Source organism: Chlamydotis macqueenii, chromosome 20, assembly GCF_036417535.1.
Source record: "Chlamydotis macqueenii isolate bChlMac1 chromosome 20, bChlMac1.mat, whole genome shotgun sequence".
Lineage (NCBI taxonomy): Eukaryota > Metazoa > Chordata > Aves > Otidiformes > Otididae > Chlamydotis > Chlamydotis macqueenii.
The window spans coordinates 1,881,760-1,905,957 of NC_141575.1; the positions used below are offsets into that span (position 1 = coordinate 1,881,760).

At 38.7% G+C, this 24,198-nt stretch overlaps 1 protein-coding gene across 5 annotated transcripts in view; it reads left to right on the top strand.

Annotated features, from left to right (window-relative positions):
- Window positions 1-24,198, top strand: part of DENND1A (DENN domain containing 1A) — a 197,937-nt gene that overhangs the window by 149,457 nt on the left and 24,282 nt on the right. For all 5 annotated transcript variants that reach the window (XM_086763850.1, XM_086763854.1, XM_086763851.1 and 2 more), the window contains exons 14-19: window positions 5,980-6,081; window positions 6,595-6,682; window positions 7,265-7,305; window positions 9,053-9,124; window positions 10,219-10,275; window positions 16,427-16,558. In XM_086763850.1, the coding sequence (XP_086619976.1) occupies window positions 5,980-6,081; window positions 6,595-6,682; window positions 7,265-7,305; window positions 9,053-9,124; window positions 10,219-10,275; window positions 16,427-16,558 (492 nt within the window). The remainder of the gene's footprint in view (window positions 1-5,979; window positions 6,082-6,594; window positions 6,683-7,264; window positions 7,306-9,052; window positions 9,125-10,218; window positions 10,276-16,426; window positions 16,559-24,198) is intronic.

Below are 24,198 nucleotides of genomic sequence, written 5' to 3' on the forward strand. Positions count from 1 at the left end.
TACTATTACTTTTCTTTTGTTAGTCTTTCAACACCTACACTCATGCATTGACACGATATCAAGTAGGAAGAGGAAGAATAGCCTTGTATTTAAGGTACTGAACAGGGATTGAAGAAATATCGGTTCTTTTCCCAGGCTCTGCCAGAGACTTTTGTGACCGTGTACAAGTTACTTATTATTTTCATGCCTGTATTCTTGATCTGTGAAATGGTGATTTTTTTTTTTTTTTCTTTTTTTCTCCCTGCCGCCCCCCCTCCCCCCCCAAACCCTAAATGCTTTCTTGCTGGCTTCTTTGCACTTTATCTTCCAGGTTTGTTGCTCGAGTTCTAGAGACACGAGGCTGTGTCAGTTGCTTAGGGATAGAAAACGGCTCGCCGGTGTAGGTGATTTAGAAATCAAGGCAGGCGATGGCTTGAATGAGCCGTATAAACACTTTGAAAGGTGCCGTGCTCTATTGCAGTAAAGTCTTTCCGTTATTTGTGAATATGAGTATGTGCCGTTTTACTTGGCCTAACATGAAAAGGCCAGGTATCCTAATAAACTAAACGGCTTTGAAAGGAGAAGCAAAAACATTGCTATGTGATGTAAATTTTTTCCAGTAACACGTTTTTTCATTAGTTTCATTTTTATTTGAGGCTGGGTTTGTGTGAAGTTTGTCAGATCCTGAGTGGTGTGGGATATTACCATCTGAAATAATGTGTAAAGGGGGTTGTTGAACTTTCACTGAATCTACCAGTATCTGAGCTGGTTTTCTTTCATTGTTTTAATGCAAATAAATCTTATTCTGTATTTTTTCTACACAAATTTCATAGTAATTTTAATACACCTAAGTTTGTTTTTTTTTTTAATCTGAAAGCGTACTGGATCTTTTAGAAGCTATTACAGCTTAATAATGCATTGCATTATAATAATACATGTAATACTAGGGTTCTGAAAGAAGCATAGGCCACAGAGTTATAATTACAGTGTTAAAGATTTTTATGAAGTCTGAATATCTGCATACTATAATTTCACATTTCAAGTTGAGTTATGTGCTTAAATTGCTTCATCCTAGTTGGCAGCCTGCTGGCAAGTGTTAGTGATACCTTCAGAGGTTGTAGGAAACGGATATGTCCTTTCTGAGGATGCTTTACTTTTATTTGGGTTTTGGTCAAGAACACATTTATTGAATTTATTGACAGGAGTCTGCTGTTTTTCCTGCAGTCTCCAGTTGGTATCTAGTTTTGTAAAGGGGATTGTGTAAGAATTTTGAGAATGCTTACAAAGTAAAATTTTGAAATTTATTAGGTTCCAATATCTACATGAGAAAACTAGGTTATGGCCAGTAACCACAACCAACTACATTTTTGCAAACTTTTCCTAATTTCTTTGTCAGCGCGAGGTGTTTTCCACTTCTTCATAGTATAATCAGAAAAACCACTTCTGTCACTCTGTAGCCATGTCCAAGTTAGGCATGTTGTTCTAATTTATTGAATGTGCTGTAGAACATGTCTGTCTGCCTCATGTGATTTATCTGTCAAGGAATGTTTGGTAAAAAAGCTCCTAGGCTCTTGTAAGGGTAATGCCTGCGTAGCTGCACGCGGCTTGCTGGGTGTGCACGTGCCCGTGATCCACGGCGTTTGGACATGTGACATTTGAAGGGAGTGTTGATGTGATTAAGTGTTATGATTGGTGTCAGTGATTTGACTGACTTGAAATCACCTATCTCCCCTTTTATTTTTCCTTCAGTGATCTTATTACAACTTATTGCAGGAGGTATCAGACCACGTGCAGAGGAATGGCAGCTGTCAGAAATTCCAATTCACCAGCGATTGCGAGGGTTGAGAATTTACAGAAATGCTGCATTTTTAGATACTGTAAATGTTATTAAAATTATCTATAAAAAGTATAGACACTGTAAATCTGTTTAAAAAAAAAAAAAGTAGTAGGGATATTCACTCGTGATGTATGTCTACCAGAGGTTATATACCCCAGTGAGGAACATGAAAAAAAAGTCTGAAGTTGTACTGGTAATGGAAATGGGCATTTATATAAGACAGTAAGTGTTTGGACAGTACAGTCTGTGTTGGTAAATACAGATTTTTTTAAGTGCTTTTCAAGATTACAGTTAGCAATACTAGTTTATCAGAACTGGCAGGCTCGTTTTGAACAGAGTCTTAATTTAGTTTTCTTCAGAAGATGTGTGGTCAAATCTCGGAGCACATGATTTCTTTATTCCTGAGCAGCATCTTGAAATGCTAATAAAGCTATGGTATCATTTGCTTAATGCAGAGTATTTGATCTGTGCTTTCTTGATTCCGTTATGACTGAGGCAGATGCTTTCCCGTGCTGAACGTATGTACTGGTTATGGGGAGGTTATTTGTCGTTGCAATTGCAGGCTGAATGAGCCCATGTCCTATCAGGTGTCTGTCACCAATTTCAGATTTTCTTTATGGAATCCTGCTGGCTGACTGATGATCCTTCTTCAGCTGTGATGAGCTAATCTTTCCTTGACACTGTAATCGCGATTCCTGAAAGGTCTGCAGAGCAGTCGCTTGCCTTTGGTTGCTGTTGTGTCTGACATTGACATATATATCCAGATCAGTAAGATCATTCTCTTATCTTAGTTTCGTTATAATTCTGGATGGTGTTAACGATGATGACTCCTAGAATATCCCTACAGGCTTTACTTTATCATTTGCAACATAACCAATTTTAGTAAAGGATGTGGTTATTTGCAACACCTAGGTAGTAACAAAATAGTGATGTATGAATCTCTTGCATATCGTTGTTCTTGCTGTATGTTTGGGGCTTTGCTGCGTAGTATACTGACGCTGGACTTACAGCTGGTAGACTGTCGGGTTGTCGTCTTGTTCTGCACCTTTAAATTCCGCCCACATTTTTTCATTTTATGGCTCGCTTACCGAGCGGCTCTAATGGCTTGTGTATTTATTAGAGAGGCTTTGAAAGAGCACCTACATGGTTTAAAGGCATGCATACTGCAGCACAAAATTCATTACCTTGCGCCACATGCTGACCATGATAATGCAGAAGAGATTACACGTGTCTTCCATGGCACAGCTTTTAGGGTTGTCTAAACAAATTTTTCAGGTTTGGGTTGGTTTTGGTGGTTGTTTTTTTTTTTTTTTTTTTCCCCCTTTAGAATCAACTTTTGTGAAATCTTTGTTTGTGCAAGAGACTCTCCCTGTTGACCTCATTTGAACCCTGTGTTTACTATCTCAGTGTTTTCTCCAGCAGTCCAGAAGTGCTGGCTTCAAGACCCCGCTATCCAGATGCACAACTGGGAGTCTCATCTCTTGTGACTGGGAATAGTTACACTTCCATGAGTTATCTTAGCACCTGTGTGACTTTCCAGAAGAATAATTTGATTTTGCCTGTCCCTTCCTCCAAGTCCTTCCGTAATCCTTGCTGTCTTCAGTCCTGCATGTTTTCAGTCCTTTATATTCACTGTGAAAGTTGTTGCCATGACCGGCTAGCTGGCCTGGCTGCCAGTGTGGTAACCATTTCTCTCACTGCCAGTAACTATCTGCACGAGATCCTGTATTCTAACAGCAGATTTCATGAAACTCTAAACACTCTGAAGTAACTCCTAAACTCTCCTTTCGTTCTTCACTTGCTACCTTAAGTAGTTTTAAACATTATTTCAGAATGTAACAGAATTTTAATTTAAAAATAGAATTGGCAGCAGATCAGATGTGGGCTGAAACTTTTCAGCTTTTTAAGGGGTCATGAGATAGCAGCACTGCCCTGATGAACTTCATTGTGCCACATGAATATAAAATATTCATATAAAGGGAGATTTGCAAAGGCATAAAGAAAAGGCACCTATTTTTTCAACTTTTTTCAAAGTCTTAAATCTTAGTCTTTTGTTTGAAAGTTACTTCTTTTGTGTTGAGATTGCAGATTAAATGTCTTTGAAATGTGTAAATATTTGTATTAAAAATAATTTCGTGATCCAATCTTGAAATATATGTGAGTTATCTAATATTACAGATCGAATCAGATTCTTCATGGGGTTGCATTGTGCGCGCATTTAGAGCATTTGCAATGCCGTATCTTAGCTTCTGTTAGGCATTTATGGTTGGAGAGGGGAATAATGGTTATTTAAGGTCTTAACAAATGGAGGCCTAAATTCAAATTATTGGAAGCAGCAAGTTTAGGAGTTGATGGGTTTATGAGGACGAGTCATTTTAATTGTTTTACATGTGAGCAAGACCATTCATTGGACAAAATACCTGCAGTTCTTAGCCTGTCCCCTCATGTATAATGTCATCTGTCAGTAAAAGCAGAGCTGATTAGCTTTATAATTTACAGTTAACTAAATCTGTCAAGAGAATGGTCTTATTGTCCATCTTGTCTTTTTGTAATGAAGCTGGGGATGGGGGTTAGCAATAGCGTGCTCACCCTTCTGGAGGTCAGGGAGGATGGGAGGTACTAATGCATTCTAAGCTGAAAAGCTCACGCTTGACCTTGGTGATTAAAGTTTTTCCTATCATCTAGCAGCAGTTGAGCCTGAATTGACTCTTAAGAAGTCAAAAGGTCTAATCAACCTAATGAACAAACTCAGTCATTAGTACTTTGGGGAAGGAAGTGTGTTAACGCTATAATGATCCTGGGCTCCGCGGCTGCAGTATGGGTGTTTATAGGAGTGGCGTATAGCTCGGTTGTCAGATGTGTGGTGGAGTAGAGGGCGCGCCCGTTTGGCAGGGTGTAGTTCTTTCCACTATGTTCATACTCTTTAAAGGTCCCCTCCAAGCCAAACTATTCTATGATATGTATCTACGTTGGACAGAAATACTTTTCAGGCATCCTTTGTTACATTCTGGTAGCTGAATTTGATGGGAAAGCCTTAAAGCCTTTTTCGTACTGGTCAGAGGTTGCCTGGGGAACTTGATCGGTTGTGAACTCAGGGAAAAGGTGAATACCTATGCATTTTGAGAAATGTGAGTCTCATCACAGTTTACCCAATATACTTTTAAGGATTTAGTATCCCTTTGGTGTAGGTTAGGTGTTAGAAGTCCTGGGGCCACACGGTGGCTTCCAACATAAATTGGTGGGCAAAACCAGCGTGCTGAGGCAATGCTGTGGCACGGGGATTTTTTGAGCACGGTCATTTTAGTGGCTCTGTTATCCTGACTTTACACAGCCAATGGTAAATGAGATTGCTAATACAAAAAGCTCTCAGAAATGGAATGACACCGCCCTTTCAAAGGGAGTGCTTTAAGGATTTTTGCTATCTAATGTTGATTTTAAGCACGCAAGAGTAAGAGATATGTTTTAATATGATTATGAAAAAGCCTCCATATTAATTATACATCAGTATAATTTTATCAGTCTTTGAAACTTTCTTGGTTCTAATTTAATAAATATATTTACTTGCTGCATTGAGTATTTGTAGATTTAAGTGTGGAGGAAGTTTGTGCCCTTATGGCAGAGGCACTGCAGACTTCAGCATTAACATAACTCATTAAAATAAGATAAAAGTAGAACTGCAAAACAATTTCTGTCTTTTGCCAAAAGGTTGTGAAAAAGGGAAATTTCACTCATTCAGTATACGGAAGTCTTCCAGAACTGTGGAGAGAACAGAGCAGACATTGCTGACTTGTTTGTGCAGGTTACGTGGCTGGGTCTACTGAGGCAGAGAAGCAGAATATACAAAATTCAGATGACAGTGTGTCATGTTTCGGGGATGTTAAGTAAAGTAACCTTCTTGGATGATGAAAGTTCCTTCACTAGCATTAGCAAAATGTGCGTAAAGCAAATGCGTTTTATTCTGATGGTACGCAATTTGCCAGTTTCCAGCCTCTTTCTCAGTCACATGATTGAAGCCTGGAAATAAGCTACAGTTTATTTAATGTTATGTAAGGCCTACTTTATTTATATGTTTATTTTGGAAAGGAAGTAGATAAAATGGAGACAGTGGATTCAAATGGATTCGGACAAAGCTTTTTCAGTGTTTAATGCTCTGAACTCTACAGGGTGAACCCATCACTTTTTGTGAAGAAACGTTTGTGTCCCATCGTTCTGCTGTCATGAGGCAATTTCTTCAGAATGCCATTCAGCTCCAGCTCTTTAAGCAGGTACTGGCTTAATTGCTCTAATGTAGAAGCAGATTCTTTAACAATAAACTGTTTTTTTCGAGGGCTGTTCCTATATTCCTTGATCTGAAAGCCCCATAATGAGGAAGATTTCTGTAGCTGGCGGCCTCTTAATTCCTGCTTGCTGGCTTTTCTCACATTCAGGTGGTAAGGCTTTCTATTTTTTAAGGTGTGTGGTTTTTTCCCCTAAAGGTGTCTGTGCTCAGTTTTGATCTGAGCATACCTAGATCCAATGTATCTGCTCTAAACTGTGTACAGAAAGCATATTGCTGTTAAACATGATATTACCGCTTCAGGGAAGCTGAAAACATGTATATGTAGACAAACACATGAATGCCATCTTTTCAGTGAGGCAGCCTAGCTTTTTGCATTGGTTAGAGTCCCTTCCCGATAGGAACATTGGGATTATTCTCGCAAATGCAGAATGAAATCTTTCTGAAAAGATAAAGGATGGGGTGGTTCGTTTGTTTACACTTTCCTTCGACATTATTGTAGTTCATTGATGGCCGTCTAGATCTTCTTAACTCTGGAGAGGGCTTCAGTGATGTTTTTGAAGAAGAGATAAACATGGGAGAATATGCAGGTAAGAAATACAGTATTTAAAAGTAAACTCATACACTGTCCTTGACTTACTGTTTGTGGGCTATCAAAATGTAATGGGTCGTTGTAGTTACCTAAATAACTGAGGCTGCAGTGATCCCTGTAGGTTGAATTGTCTTAAATTTTTGTTCTTTCCTCTGTCAAGAACTTTGAGTAATGTATTGTAGTCTGAATAAAGTCTGTTCAGTCTTAGAAAACCTCAGCTTTACCAGTTGGTCAAAGTACAACTAAAAGAGTTCTTGCAATGGAGGATACTGAAAAACCTTGGCTTTACCCAGAACCAGCTCCAATTTCTTTTAGCAATCTTAAAAATGTCAGTGTTCTGAAATGTCTGAAAGACACCTCAGATAAACAGAAATGCCTCTTAGCAAGTAAAAGAAAAATGATAGATATCGTGTTAATTTTTTGTTGTTGTGTTTCCGTTAACAAGAAAAGGATTGTTGTCCTGTTCTCTTTCTGTGCTGTTCGTGCTCCTAGGACCACTGAGTGCTAGCAGTTCACGTTTCTAACTTGTTTTCTATTTGGTAGAGAGTTACAGTTTGTTTGTTTTTGTCATTCTCTCTAGGTAGTGACAAATTGTACCACCAGTGGCTCTCTACAGTAAGGGTAAGAATACAATATTTTTCCAGCAGACATTGTAATTCTTACTGGGCCATTGTACAGTTCTGTATGGCTGTTCACCTCTGTCCTCGTGAACATGACTAACCTGTTTCCTGCAGCATCTGGCTGTGAGCAGCTTGAGTTTAGTTGTGAGAAACTAACGCGCTCTTCAGACGAAGTACAGACAAACACTTAAAAAAAAAAAAAAATCACCATAGGAATTCTCAAGTTTTTGAATCCCACTTTTAATGTTTTGGAGACAGCTGGAAATAAGTTATTGTCATTTTAGAACATAGTGTGTTTTTTCTTTCCTTTTAATAGAAAAGGAAACAAAAAGAATATTGCCACACCAAAAACCCTTCGTAAAGCTAAACGACGTGAAGTGCTGAATGGGGACAGCACTGTTTGGGATGGTTGTGGATCTCTTTGGTTTAGTGCTCTAAAATAAAAAATGTAAATACTTTGTGAGAATATGTCATTATAGCTGATTTTAAAGTCTTGTGATGTATAAAATGTGATGTCTTGAAAAATAAAATATTTTTTGGTTTGTGGGTGCAAATCGGTACGAAAGATTGAGTCTGACAGAAGTGAGTCTTGCAGCGTTCCATTTGTCTCTTGTCCCAGTTATGAACGAAGCTATGTTCTTACAGAAAATGCTGGGCTCAATATTATCTTGATAGTTTTGAATTAAACAGGTTGTGTAACAGTAATGCAAAAAAATCCCATCATATAGTTAGGTAGCTAAATATATATATGTAAATATTTATAAATATATAGGGTGACAAGTCATTTTAAAATTATAAAAAAGGGGAATGGCTGACTGTATATAAAAATACATGCAATTAAATTCAACAGTTTATAATTTTTGTTGAAGATCAATTGTCATATAGTAACAGAAGTAGTAAATCTTAAATCTATTTGCATCTGATTGGATTTGATCTCTGGAAGTATAATTTTGCACTGAAATGAGAAAATATAAAATTATCCAAGATTTTATTCCTTGGATTTTACCCATCTCCTGTATTATCAAATAAGATACCGTACAGCAATAGTCAGTGATGCGTGGAAGATGTATAAAACACCGACTAGACTAACAGATTATTCTGTCTGACAGATCACTGTCTTATGACTTTTATTATGTTCACCCCATGCAATTCAGCTTTTCTAGAATTAATGTTTATGACTGTAGTTAGATTTCATTTTCCCTCAATTTATCCCTTTATTCACTACTTAGATCTTAAAAAGGCAGCATACTTTTGATAAGTAATATTGTGGGATTATGAAAAGGAAAATAAAAAAAATCTTACTACTTCAGCTTTAACGTACAGGCTTCCCTGAAACTGAATTTTCTGCCCCAAACATTGAGTATTTGGTAGGATACTTTTGTCTTAAACTTGTTTAGGATTTCAGTGCTGTGTCCAGGACACCCGTGCGGGCGAGTCGAGCTGGCATAGAGCAGTATTTTGTGAGATACCCGTAAGACAAGGGCTCTTGCTATTAGGAGACGCTGACATTTTTCATTTGAAAACTGCTTTACTAAACAGAATTGGAATTTGTCTCGAAAGCCAGAGAGAAACATTCAATGTGTTTTTCACTTGTGCTCTTTTTCTTTAAATTTACTATTTTAATTCTCAACTCTGCTAACATGCATAGTTGATGCTTTGTTATTTTAAGTTAAGAATGGTGGATTTTAGGTTGCTGTTAGCTTTAAAGAGCTTTAATAAAATTCATTCTATTGTTACTGTAATTACAGAAAGGAAGTGGAGCCATTTTAAATACAGTAAAGACCAAGGCTAACCCTGCCATGAAGACTGTCTATAAGTTTGTAAGTATCGAGTACTGGCTTACAACTGAGATAAGAGTCTAATTATAATTCTGTTTTAACCTTTCAAATGAAACTCAAGGCTTAAATTCATTTTTATTGGACTCAGAAAATTACTTCAAATACCCATTCATCTAAATTTCAAATTTAGATGGAAAAGTCATTTTGAAGTTTCAACGTAATTGAAATGCAAAGGAGAAAGGGAACTTGTGATTTCTTTTGAAAGTGTAGATGATAAATTCTATTTATTACATAAAACAATTTCTGGGAAATAGTGCCTGTACGCTGTACTAAGCAGCTCTACCATCTCATCATTACTCTGTTGGAAATCATTGTTACCTCAGGTTTCTCTGCTTGCAGCTTCATCGAAATAAGGGAATCCTCTCATTTTCCAAATTGTTTCCATCTTTTCTAAACGTCAATTAATTTTCCCTCAAGATTTCTTATACCTGCTTATTTAGAGCCCAACTTACTGAGTTATTCTTTAGATGGAAACGTTTTCAGTTCTGTTAACAGCTAGTGTGTTACTATGTTATCATGTACAGCTGCCAGTTTCACTGTGCAAGGTAAAATAACAGAGACAAGCAAGGATTTCTTATAAGCTCAGTTGTAGGAAATAATGCTATAAAAAGCATTGAGATAACTATTCAAACTTTTATTTTCTCCTGCCTTTCTCCAGCCTGAGAGAGATGAGTAGGCTGAAATTAGCTCTACTAAATTGACCTGGCATCCAGAGTCCTGCAAAGGGGAGAGTTTACAGGCTTACTGCTGCTGGTGATCGTTAACTTACAAAGATAAATACTCAGAGGGGAAGACTGTGGGTGCAGAATGCAAAAGGATGAAAGATGTCTATGGCATCCGAACAGAGAAAACAAAATTCTTGCAACAAGTGTGTATGTGGGGGGAGTGGTGGTGGGTTTTGTTTGTTTTGGGGCTTTTAAGCTTTTTATTTGTTGTAGTATGTTTTCAGCATCCCGTTACAATTTTTTGTTGCCATTTTTAGTAACTAGAGAAGATGAATCTTGATGCATTGAAATCAAGTGTAGTAACTGCTGGAAATAGAAGGGGATTTTAACTTAAATTAATTTTTCATGCAGGCAAAAGATCATGCAAAAATGGGAATAAAAGAAGTGAAAAACCGCTTGAAGCAAAAGGTACTTGAAGTTTGTATTCAAAATGTATAAGCACTATGTATGAAATACTTAGCCACAAAAACCATTATGTGATCAATAGGAAGCTGTTTGATACCGTGTTGTTAGCACACTTCAAAATGCATTACCAGCTGTCCTGGATTTTTCACACTGTTATAAATATTCACAGACAAAAAAAAAAAACCTGTCTTCAAATACATTAAGGCTCTGACTTAAACCCACAAAAGCCAGAAAACTGAGAGTTCTGTTTGGAGTGGTCCCTCTCCTGCCCTTTGTGCTGGGGCATTGTGGAAGGAGACTTTATGTGAACTGGGAGATCTTTTCTACAGGAAGGGTAAATTGTTGTTATTTCTACAGTAATCTCTCAGGGAAAATAGTACAGTGCTGGTCATTGGGAAAATGATACGTGTTTCATGAGTGTCTGCTGCAAAGTTTAGGCATAAAGGAACTAAATTAGAGTTGACGTTCATTTCAAATTTGAATTATTGCAGGAAAAAAATAACTCAAACTTGTTGTTTTCCAAGTCTGACTTTGTTTTTTTTATAAACAGTAACATTCCAAGAACGCTCAATTGTGTTTGAAGAATGTGTTATCCAATACTAAATGCTCCTTTTAAGCCAGAAGCGTGGTCGTATTGATACCTGCCTTGTGAATGAGTGGTTAGCTCTGCCTGAGCTTTGTTGCAGATATTCCGTTTATTTTGTGAAGCAGGGCTATTAGTCTTTTGGGAAAACGGGATAGCTAACTTGCTAATAAACTGAAGTTCTTGCCAGGAATTTTTATTCAATTTGTTGCATAATAGTTTGGGGGGGGGGGGGGTTAAATCTCTGCTATCTCAGTAAATTTCTTCTGTAAATTTATAAACCATCATCTTAAGATAGCGCTTCAAATGTGTTCCTATGGCACACACAGAAATCTACCTGAGCATGTAGATTGTACCTTAACAAAGTGTTAATACAGAAGAATTATTCTGCTGCCAGATTGTGAAGTGATGAAATTAATTGTATGTACAATCCAAATGCTGTTTGTTCTCTAAGTACTCCAGCAGATTGCTAGAGACTTTTGAGGAAGATAAAGTTGCTTCAGATGCTGTTAATGCTATTTTATTTTATTACACTTACTACTTTATATGTGACCACTTTAGATACAATATAAAAATATTGGAAACATGAAGCAATTTTCTTGCACATGGAATTTTTAATGTAATTCCATGTGTTTCACTTCTGGACATAACCTTCATGAATAATAAAATATTTGGCCTTCTCATGTGCATTTCTAAAGCAGCTGGAGCTGTGTAAAATGACCAGATTGTTTTCCTGTATTTTAAAAGCTAATATAATTTTATGCTATTCTGTAGCATTTGTGTAAAAGGCTGAGAAACATCTCATTCATTCATTGCTTTGGTTTATTATTATAGTTGTCTTCCTGGTCCTTCAAGCAGCAAGCATTCTTTTTAAAAAACACACATAACATTTACAAATAAACGGCCCAATTTCGTTTCACCTTCCTTATTATGGGGCATTTCTGTAAGTAAGACGGTTAAACAGTTGTTCAACATACACTTTCACAGGAGCTTAAGACTTCTCTGAGTACCTAACACACACTTCTCTACCTCTCCGTTCTTCATTAAGTCTGTTCTTCTCTATCCTGTCTTTTCATCCTGTCTTGTTCACCATTTTGAATGCAAAATAGGAATATAACTCTAAAAAGAGGTATTATTCTGAAGTGATAAAAATAGCAAAAATTGTTTTAGCCACCCTGATATTATTTTTAATCTAAATGCCTGTGCTGCTCTGACAAGTCTATTAGTGCATCCTCACCAATTTTCATGTGAGAACGTTATATTTTTCCTGTATTTACTTATTAGTATGTGCAAGTGTTAACTGTTTGAAATTCTGGCATCATTAAATACTTAATTTTTGCCAAATTTGCAATGCTAGTCTTTCATCTTCTAAGGATAACCTACGATTATTTTTACACTGAACTTACTGTCCACTGCATTTTAACATATTATTTTCCATTATTAATACAAAAAGTCTGCAGGCCAGTGGTAAGGAAAAGTCAAATATAAACATCCCTTTTCCAGTTTTCTCTGCCAAATACGAGCAGCTTCTCTACAAGATAGAATTTAAAAATGCAATAAAGCTAGAGGTCTGCTTCCTACAACTCTGCATAGCAATGGTGACCTCTTAAATATAATCAAGAGCCCATTTTGCCCTTGGTCTGCTCCAGTCTCGGGTTTGAATTGCAAATGGGAAATGCAGGATTGACCTGTTGAGAGGTCACTGTGGTGTGTGTAAGGTCCTTCTTTAATATGATAGTAGAGATTGAATGGGGCTCTATTTCCATCCCTTGTTCATTTGTGGTACAGTATTTCAAAGCGAAAGAAATAGTTTTCAGAGGATTCTTGTGAGTGATAGCAAATAATTGTTAATAGATACAGCAAGGTAGCTTTATTTTATATCTGATACAGTACTTTTTTTCTTTTTTACTTTTTCTTTCTTTTCTTTCTTTTTTTTTTTCTTTTTTTCTTCCCTTTTTTTTTTTTTTTTTTTTTGTTTGGTAAAGGGTGCTTTTTCCGTTTCACAAATGGACCATGGTGGTCAAGTCATTGGCTCGTTTGAAGCTTAACTACATAGAATTAGGAAGAAGAAGGAATATGAATGGTACCATCCTCAACTTTCAGTAAGGAGAATGTAACTTACTGAAAGCTTCTGGATAAGACAATTTATATAAATGGTTGGGCACTTGGCATTAATGTATTCAACATTATTTTACTGACTGGAGCCCTGTGTGGCTCTAGTTAATGTCTGTTGTCAGTGGACTGTTGTCAGTGCTTTATTATCAGTACAGCTAGAAACAACTCGTTTAGAGGTTTATAAAATAATCTGAAGAATCCGTCTAGACATTTCAGCATGTGTTTTTTGCTCTTCTAATAGACAGTATTTGTAGTCCATTAGAAAAGGTCCCTAGAAAAATCAGTAATGCATATTTAAACAGAAGAAAACCTTACTCAGTTTACAGGATAAACTTTACATATCTGTAAATATCTATCTCACTCATTCTCTGAAGTTCTTCCTTTAAAATAAATAGGTAGTAAAGATTTTATTGGAACAGACAGTTGTTAGGAGAGTACTGTTCAGATATATGAGATAATTATGGACAGTGATAGATCATTGTCATTCTCCCAGTAATCTATAAAGTGTATTTTTTCCTCAGGCAAAAGCAGTTTTTGTTTTTAATAATATCTTTAAGTTATACTTTCTTTTCATTAAAAAATCACTGAAACATTGCTAGGTTTTTGCATTTCTTAAGAATTTATTCCAGTAATGAGTAACTTATCACCTTCCATATTTTTCCATTTTTGGGGCGAGATAGGTCTACATAGTTTTTATTGTTATCCTGAATGATATATATGACTTATGGTACTTCAGGAATGTCTTGCTGGCTTATACCAATTCCCTTGTCTGGGGACATGTCAGAACTGAGAAGTCAGACCCAGGACGCATCTATGCAGTATGATGCTCGGCCGTACAAAGACCTGCTCCTGAGCACCAGCCAGGTGGTACGCTTACACAGCACAGCTTCAGCTGGGGGTACTGGCACTGGTCTCCAAAGCAGCACAGGTCTCCCTGGCTTTTCTTTCAGTATCAGGAATGGGCACTGCTTTTTCAAGGCCTGCCAGCACTATGATCTACTGCAGTTCTTTGGTCACTTGTAGTTCTCAAGCTGAAGAGCTGCTTTTATCAGTAGCCATTTTGTGAGCCCTGGTACCTTCCTGAAGCTGAAGTTCAAAATTGGAGAGTCCTATTTTCTTATTTGTGGTTTTATCTCTCTCCCTGTTTCGTACTCCCCATTGACTTCTGAATAACTGTTTTCACAGTCTGTTCCTAGACTGAAGGTATGTCTCAGACTGCTTTGAGGGACTGTTGTCTGCTTTCCAATTATAGAATTGCCAAACACTGACATTCAATAACTTTAAAGCTACTTGGAGCCCTTTTTTGGGGCATTTACAATCAAGTTTCTCTATTTAGCTAAAATGTGTTTTCATGGAAGGTAGACAACGAACTTTAGTGAAGCAAATTTTGCTTTGGTGACTGAAGCGGTGTTGTTGATTTGTTTGCCTTTTGAGATTTTCGAAAAAATAGCGAGGTATCAAATAATTTAATTCTCATAGTTCTTTAAGTAATTTAAAAAAAAATTACTGAAATCTGCTGCAGTTTCTTTGGAAGTCTGCACACCAAGCACAGTGGAAATACGCTTTAGGAACATGTTGTCTTTTGTGCACAATGGTATCATCAGAGAAGTAAAGCAAACCTATAGCAAACCTAAAGCAAACCTATAGCAGTAAAAGCTGCAAGCATTTGCAGTGATCATTATACATCTCAGGGTGTTTTGCTTAATGGCTTGATCTGTCTGTATCTTCTGTCTCCTCTCCTGCCCCTGATGTCCAAACTTCTGCGTCCGTTGTACATTTTTCTGGACACCTTGCCTGGACTGGGAGATGCTTTGCTTTCCGTTGATTTTCAGCTGGCTGTTGCCTTGGCCGGAGCCACTGCTCTAGGTGGCTGCTCTGAGAGCGCTGGGAACGTCCGCTGTCCAGTGCAGGTCAGCTGGCTTGGGGTGTGCTGCGCACCTTCATGGCATACACAAAACAGGTCTGAAGCTTGGCACACGTTTAATATGGCTGCACTTGTATAGAAATATGTAAATAAAGTTTGTATTTAATGTTGTTACTTTTCAAAGCAGTACACATCGCTGCCATATAGTTTGTGGTTCCAAGACTGACCAGATCCCTCGGTGGTTTGCTGTTCTGGAGCTGAAGTCTAAGTTTGACAGAAGCTTACGTTTCTTGTTGTTGAGTTGTTTGGGGGCTCTTTGTTACTAATTCAGTGTACTTTGTTGAATTTTTTTTAAGACAAGGTAGCATTGTGCAGCTGGAGGGTGGGGGGAGAAAAAGTTTTTCTCTCTAGTTTGACCTTAACAAGTTGTTAATTTCCCCACGATCCTTATGCCCATATTGGTGAACCATTGCTCTACCAGCTGGATCTAAAAAGGTCTCTCAGCTTCTCTGTGGAGCAGACAAAGCCCCTTAGAAAGTCCATCCAGCTTTTTGTTTCATTTGACCTAAACACATTAGGTCAGCCTGTGTCCAAAAGAACCATTTCTAATTGGCCATCAGCTTACATGTCTCATTATTGTACCTTAGCAAGACGGAGACTTGAGGGGGCATGTCAAAGGTCGCTGAATCAAAGCCATGCCTGTGTCAGCAGCCAACCTCAGGTCAGTCTTGCAGAGCTACAGTGTGTGCAGGTTTCTCTCTATATTTACCAAGCATTATTTCCTTGACATTGTTGCAAAGAGATGTAAGGTTTGGGGCCCACTGCGTTACAGACTATTTCTCAACTGACTTTCAAACTCTTTTCTCCTTGTCTGATTCCTTATGTCTGCGTGCCTTTGTCTTTTTCAAAACCTATGTTACATATACCGTACGTACACTTGCCAAGTCTCCTAACCTGGGTTGATGGGTCACTTGACTTCTGAAGATGAGGACTAATGTCAAAAGCAAAAGCAAAGCGAGACAGAAAAGCATCCTGCTGGGCAGCAGTTTGTTTTATACAATCTCCCAAGGGCATATTCACTGTACACAAACTCAAAGATGAAACACAAAGCTAACTAAGCTGTGAGTGTCATCTCTCCTTGCCACTTCCACAAGTAGTTGTTCTGCTACAGATAATTCTGTGGAGTACGAAAATAGAATTCCTGTTTTCATTTAGATATGCAAAAAGCAGAATAGCTCTGTTCCTAGGTTTGTGTTGAATTTGTTCCTAGAATAGAAATTTTGAGCTGTGTTGGTTGGGGCTTTTTTCTCCCCATATATTTCCTGGCTTTTGCATGTTTAAGTCAGACATTTTATTAAATGTGTCTGCGTGGAACATTGGTATTGGGAGGAGAGGGTGGTTGTGTACAAGCTCTGATTGACAAAATGCAACAAAATGTTTTATTCTAATGATATTTTCTTTTCTGTACTTTGTTTTTTTTCCCCTAACATCAAAATTGTTAGTCAGCGTTATCCTCTACTGTCTCCTTTGTGCCCCTTACCCTTAATCAAGAATGTTCCTGGCCGTGCTATTTACCTTTTCCTGCCGCACAGGACGTTGCTGAGAATGGGTGTTCTGCAGCGCCCGAGGAGTCTCTGCCGAGGACAGCGCCTTCTCCATTGGTTGAGAAGAAGGACCCGAAATTCAGAGAGGACAGAAGACCAATCACAGTACATTTTGGTCAGGTACGTCTTAGTGTTAGGTTTCTTCAAATTGTGTGACTCAGCAAAAATAGTTCAGAGTCACAATAACAAATATGCCAATTGTTTCATTAAGTTTTGTAATTGAATTGTGTTGTCATAGATTTTTTTCTGTTGTGTCTGTTTAAGTGGGGTTCTAAAGACCTGCCTTTCTGGGGTTTGCTGATTCCGCTTGTTTATAGGATGATTTCGAGGGAAATAAATTCTAAGTGCACAGGTGGAAGCATAATTAGATATTTTGTAAACTATTTTGCTGTTCTTTTAGCATACAAAGTGCTATAGCCCTCAGGATTGAGGATGTATAATTTAAAATGTTCTCTGTTATCTAGCCAGTTCGTTAGTGTCAGCTATTAAAGCGTTTTAACATTCTCTGAAAATTAAATGCAATGAACTAAGATGGAAAAATCAATTAATAGCTTATTAGTGTACTTGGTATTTCAGTATTGACAACTGAGCTGTACACATTAGTTACTCTTATAATGTTTCTTTTGATATGTCTGCAAAAGAGTGAGTTTGGTTGTGTGGTTTTTTTAAGAGCTAATTATTTAGAAAACATTGTAGTTGCTGTGATTTTTCATGGAAAAATGACAGTATTTACTATCAGTTTGCTGGTGTTCCCCTATTAAGTGTAACCTGACTCAAAAAGAAATAACATTATTTGTTTTCACAGTTCTCTTTTCTTCCTCTGTATCTATTTTTTACAGTATTATGGTCAGAAAACAGGAGTAAATATCTGATTTCTTCTAAGGAAATATAGTGTAATTTTAGCACTATTGTAAAATAAATGAGAATTATAAAATGTGAAGCAAACTAGACTTTTAGATAAGTATCTATTAATAGAAGCCAGTCAGCGTAGCTGCGCTGACGTTTTGGGTATTGGGTAGGGCTACACGAGATATAATCATTGCTCAGAGCAATGTTGTCTGTATCATTTTAGAATTAAATTTGTTTCTTCCACAACTTTCACCACTGTGCTAAATGTAAGTTCTTGGAGACATTTTTTTTAAAACGTATTCTCTTCCAATTAAATATTTGCAGTAGTGACTTATTTTTCACTTACTTTCTGTGCCAGTACAGTTGGGAGGAGCTGGGGCTACTGTAGCCATCTAGCTCCAGCAGGAAAATGTCGCATCGCGCTTAAACCAGTCAGAAATCCAGATAGGACTATAAGCTACTTGCAATTTTTTCCTTTAGATTTTTATGAAGGGTGGATGGTTCGAACATTTTGGTATATTAATGAAATATATAATCAAGTGGAAAGTGGAAATTTAAATTCATGGGGTTTTTTAACAGTCACTTTCAAATTTTTTAATGATCACTTTCTCTGTGTCAAAAGAAACACTCATCAGCTTTACTGAACCACCAGCTATGGCGAAGGGCTCGCTTGCTAAATACTTATTACTGTCATTACGTTACAAACGTCGGCTTCCAAAAAATGATTTAACTTAGCATTTGTAGGGCTATCTCACTTAGAGCCTTTGTCCTTTCGCGGGTCCTTTTTTCCTGGTAGCCCAATGCCCAAATGAAAATTAAGTCTTACTTTCATTCAAAAGGAAAAGATGTTCAGGTTTATGAAATATAAATTAAGGCTTTGGGGAGGAAAAAAGCAGCAACGTTTACTGTTTAAATGGGAGATGGCTTCTAAGTGGTGATTAAAGGGAGAGATTTTAGTGTCACTTTTAACTCTGTCTGGAATACAGTAGGTGGGAACAATTAAAAAGCCACGAGAACTCTGAAATAAGGGCTGTTTGTGCATTCACAATTCTTACAAACTGAAGAGGATGAAAGAGGCTTTTTTCTCATTGTCACTTGCTTTCCATGTCTGCTACTATTATGCTAGTGTATACGGCAAAGGCAGACTTTTTTAAAATGCATGCATGTGGATTAGGGTCAAGCCCCGCGTATCAGTAATGCAGTGCGGCTCGTCCGTAGCGCTGCAGCGAGAGCGCCTACCCGCCGCAGCGCCGTGCTTTAATTGAGACATGCTGTCAAAGTGACAAACACATTTGCATACAGTCTATTTATTTTCCTTGGAAAGGTCTGCAGTCTGCTGTTGGTTGAACATTCTTAATCAGCTCGCTGTAAGTGAGCCGGCAGCTAGCTGTCCTATGCTAGGTGCTTCTCTTCATTACATGACAGATTAGCTAAAGGGGGATGGGCCAGCAAGCCAGCAGCAACCTTTAATTTTAACTCATTATCTCTCAGCCTATAGTGAGGTAGTTTCTAGCTTTTCCAAACACAGTTGTGTATCTGCAGTTGTTAGGCTACAAAAAATATCAGTAAAATATCTTGAAATGCCTTCGAATCTATAGCACCTCAGCTGATTGTTCTCAAAAATTTAGCAGCAGTTATCTGACTGTGTGAGATGCCACAGTGTTGTAGCTCGTCTCGGCGACTGGTTATCAGCATTGTTGGAGAGGGTTGTTTATTATGGAATTGTTTTACCAGTGGTTTCTGTAATGTTAAGACATTGGAAAAGCTCTCCTTCATCGTGAGAAGAAGGATTTTAGCCAGATAGCCGAGGGCAATGCAATAAAGGTTTAAACAAAGTACTCGTAATAAGACTACATGAGGAGACCTACTAAGGGCATGACCACAACTTTTTGTCCAGTTTGACTTTGCATGCTTTTTTCATTTGTTTTTGGTTTACCTTTGATATTGACCCTCAGATCAACCAAATATAAGGAACTATCATCTTGGACTCTAAGGCAATACAACTACATGCAACCAAGGAGGGAACAGTTTTCAAGCCAAAAAAGTATTCAAATAAGTAGTATGTAGTACTGAATAGTACTTTCTGTTTTGGGGAACAACAATTTATAAGTTGCTTTTATGCCACACACACACACACACACACATACAAAAAAAAAAACCAACCACCCAAACCAAAACCAAGGCATTTTCCTTTTCTTTTTGCAAGACTGAACTATCCTGATAAGGTATTTTGGGTATATTAAGTTTTTGGAGACAATTATCTCTTTCAAGTACTTGGGTAAGTGATACGTTTATACGTTACGTATGGTATAGCCAAAAAGCAGAGTCTGGGAAGTGCAGGCATCTCCCTAACGACTGTGATTGTATAGCTGTTTGAAGCAGCGCAAGCAGCTCTCCAAAATATCTAGCTGAGGTTTTAATGAGCAGCGGGCTTTCTCAGTTCTCTTATATGTATTTATTTTTGCATTAGCTAAAGCAAAAGAAATGAAACAAAACCCCTTTATAACGTATAAATTTATTATTTTGCTAAGGGAGAAAGGTAGATTAATATCTGAATCTGGTATTTTAGAAGCCTTTTCCCTCCAGAAGACACTGCTGAACTATTAGGCCACTAGTACACGAGCTGTGGCTACGATAAACACCTACAGGGTCTGCGTACCACAGCCAGAAGAAATGTTGGATAACTTTTAGATTTTTGAGACCTTGCTTAGATGCTTGGACACATTCACAGGTCCCTTTAACTACTGCAATTGTGCGTCCTGGGTTGTGTTCATACCGCTCTGTTCGATCCTGTACCTTGCACACTCGGAGATCGTGGGCGTCACGTGGTCAAACGGAGCACTTTGTGTTTGGCAGGGTTGCAGGCCTCTTCCTGGGGAGGAAAGGAAGCACTTTATTTTCCAAAAATACACTTGTTTTTAACATGTCTTTCTCCTAATGAAGCTTCTACTTCTATCCACACTGCTTCCACCTCTCCACCCCTAACGAAGCCTTCACGCTGTTCCTCTGAAACGTTGCACTGGCTGCTTCCACAAGAGCCTCCTTGTTGGTACAGGAGCGTTGCCTATGCCCAGCGTCCCCAGCGGGCTCTGAGAGGTGGGGTAAGCACAGACAGGGTGAGCCTAGTTCCTTTAAAAACGAATGTATACTTAGGAAGGTTCTTTTTCTGGAACTTTTACACAGTCAGTAGCACAACTGATCTAGTACAATTAAAACAACAAATTGTAAGCTGCCAGAAACATCATTTGCTGGGAAAGGGTATCATTTCATTAGCAGCAAGTTATACTGGCAGCTTTGTTCAGCTCTCCGTTTCAGTTACAGTCAGATTGCCTTTTGTCAGCTTAGGTGTGTTTATGTGGCTTATTTTTATTTGCTAGCAAACAGAATAATTTATTCCATTATGTACCAAAAGGTAAAGCTTAATAAAATGCAAAAGACTCTTCCAAGTCTGTCGTTACTGAAGAGATTTGATCATACTCCATTCTGGATACGAACTAGAGAGAACTAGTATTCCAGGAGTTAATGTAAATAACTCTGGAACAAATGGAAAATCCATCCGTGTACTGCAGCAGCTTGTCTGACTGTCGGAAGACTTGTCCAGCTTCTCTTCCCAGCTGATTCTTACTGCTGTTAAACTTTTGTGGGCCAGAAAATGAAAGTTGCCAGCTTATTTGCTGTTGTGATCATTTCCTGTAAACGAACACGTTCATTTTTCCTGTTCATGGTCTGCACTTAGACATGCAGAACAAACGCCTCTGCTTTGCAGGGCAAGCTTCTTCTTCAAGAAGATTAAACGGCATTAAGAGGTCAGGGGGAAGATGGGGAGAAAGCCAGCCAGCTAAATTCCAGAAACGTGAAACTGGATCACTGAGGCCAGAGGCAGCAGAGGGAAGGATTGTCTCCAGGTAAAAGAGATGAGGTGGGGAAGGGAGGAAGGCTTCTTTGCCGTCCCTGTGACTCCCTTCACACCCAGCTGTGTTGGAACAATAGCAGATTCCCCTGGGCCACAGCAGGTGTTGTGTGGCACTGAGGTAGAAACCAAAGGGGAAGGGGGAAAACAAGTTCATTTTCTAATAGTCATGCAACTCTATGCTGTGTTTGCAGAGCCAGCCTCCTGTTCTTGCCACTCTGAACTGTTCTGACAATAGATACCTTCATTAAGGAAACGGGCTTCCGTTCCTCTCTTCCCCACTGACGAGCAATATGGTCTCCCTGGTCCTTTCTGCTCAGCCACGTGGAGTTTCCTGCCTCTCTCTGTTTGATCCTTTGTGGATGTAGCGAAGTAGAAGCCTAGTCCTTTAAAATTATTTTACCTTCGGAAAGCATATTTTCTACCTCATTTCTTCTCATTTTTTTTCTTTGACTGTTTCTTTCAGAAAAGAATTCACTGTTGCTCAGTAAAAGTCACCTTGCAAGAGGGGCAAATGTGTTGGCCCAGAAGCACTTGTCCATCTAATGTCTGCTTGAGACTACTGAATTGTCATCAGGTTCTTAGGGGACAGTGCTCTTAGTCAGATATGTAAAAAGAGTGTCAATGGACAAGAAAATAATTCATTTGATTGAAATTCAGCTTTGTGGTGTGCAAAATTTGCAGAAATAGCAATCTGTGGGATAGGAGTTATCTAACCGAAAGGCTTGCACTCTTGTCATGCGTGTAAGTATTTGACAAGTGAGACCTGGCGCTCTCTTTAGGAAAATGTACAGCACCTGCAGAGTATACCCAAAGGTTACTACCCCGCATGCACTCACTTGCCGGTGTTTTCTAATGAGCAACCAGACAGCTACGTCCTCTTCACTGCTACAGCCATGTAGTATGTGTGTAGCTCGCGCTACGTAGGAATTCATGCTTTGCAGTAAGGTTACGTAGCTGCAGTCCTGCATCCAGCAGATGCGTTCATCCAGGAAAAAGCACAGTCCAGACTGTGGCTTTTAGGGTTTCCAGCTGTCTTGGCATTTCGAGCACTCCTTAAACAGGGATGTTCAGAATAAATTTACTGCCCTGGGTACATGCAAGTCAGATGCCATAGCGCCTGGATATACGGAGAAAATACTGTGGTTGAGCTGACCTCCTAGGGCTCTGTGACAAGCAATAGCGGCTGCAACATGTCTGCAGAATTTCCTTGTTAGTCCTGTTATGTTGAGGAACCCAGAAATACTTTGTAGAGAGTATCTTGGTCCATCACTGCTGGCATGTGGAAGAAGAATTGCACTTTATAAATAATACATACATATAAAATAAATACATCGGTACATGCAAGGCTAACCAAATCACCTGGATTGACAACTTGAGAAAAGCTCAGAGGGTCTCATGGATGACTTGCTTAGTCTATCAGTGTAGATCAGCATCCAGAAGCTTCTTATGTATTACTTATGAAGCTGATACGTGCAGTTAGGCCAGAACTGTCTGAATTGACCCCTGGGCCCCTGGATTAAACTAGAAGATTAAAGAGAGAGAGTGTGTGAAACATGAGTCTTCTAACTGCTAACCCCACTGTGATTGCTTGTTTGGCCAGGCGTTTTTTGGATTTGCCCTTCAGAACCGGACTGATTAATAACAGTGAAATGTGATGGAGTGCCACGCTGCAGGTACGGAGCCCTGTACTTTTGTGGGTTTGTGTGGAGGGGGAGCCCCCTAATTATGCAGACTTCCTCGGTGAATGATGAAGCTGAGCGAAGCAGATAGTCATTGCTGTTGATAGAACTCCTTAAATGAGAGACCATCTCTCTTTTTTTTTTTCTTTTTTTCTTCTTTTCTGTACAAGTATTCTGCTTGCTAGAGAGGAATAGCTGTTAAAAGATAACAAGGGATATGCCCATTTTCCAGCATTTTAAATCATGTGGGTTGCGTGATCCCCTTGATTTGAATTCCAGTATCAGGCCCACAGAAAGCCCAGTGTAAAGCTGACAAAATGACCAGTTAAAAAAGAAAACACACACAAAATAGTGCAGCTTTTTTCTTTATATTTAATATTACATTGCTGAATTTTCCAGTATTTTAAATGAAAAATATATGTAGTTAGTTCCATGTTGACAATGTCCTTGAGGATTTGACAGTGAGATTTTCCAGCAGTTGCTCTTCGTTAGAATCCTGGTGATGTTTAATAAGGCAGCCGAACTGCTGGCACCTTCGGTTCTTGTTTGTTCTCCGAGGGCTCGGGGCTGCTGCAGTAAGCACATCGACCAGGGCTGATCATTACAAGGGCGTACGCCACCATGAATAAAAATGTCACACGTTTTCCCATCTCACAGCGGTACAAAATGTCAGTCCTGTCAAACAGACATTGCAGGTAGCAGTGAGCAGTCAGTACAAATTGGGAAGCCGAATATTCCCCCAGCTTTCTGATATTCTTCATTTGAAGCAGAAGAAAAACAGTTGTTAACCTATTAGCTGTGATTTTAAACTCTGCTGAGATAGTAGATGGATAGACTTGAACACATGGGGATAAATATATTCCTAGGGTCTGGGATTTTTTGTCTCTCCATCCATGTACGCTGAGAAACTAATAGAATGAAAGCAAACCACTGCAATATTCCTCATTTTGGTGTAACTCCTTTGGAAATTTGAACATCATCTCAATGAGATTCTGTCTCAAACCCTTCCCTGTTTTATCTCTGTGAATAGTTCTGGAAAAAAACCCTCCTTGCTGTTTTGCTGGTAGTCCAGAAGGGGCACGGTTCCATGAGTTAAGGGAGATTTCTTTCATGCTCCTTTCATCATGCAGTAATGTAACAGACGATTATTATTTTATTCCCTTTCTGTACAAATGAAAGTTACGCAGCTTTCAGGCTAAGGCGTGTCACGCAATGCAGGGCCCGTGGGATTTGCTGTTTTCCGGGTGTCAGGTGTGCCTTAGCACCATGAGCACACCTGTGTGTTCACCGCGTTACCCAGCTGAGGCGTGGCTATGGTC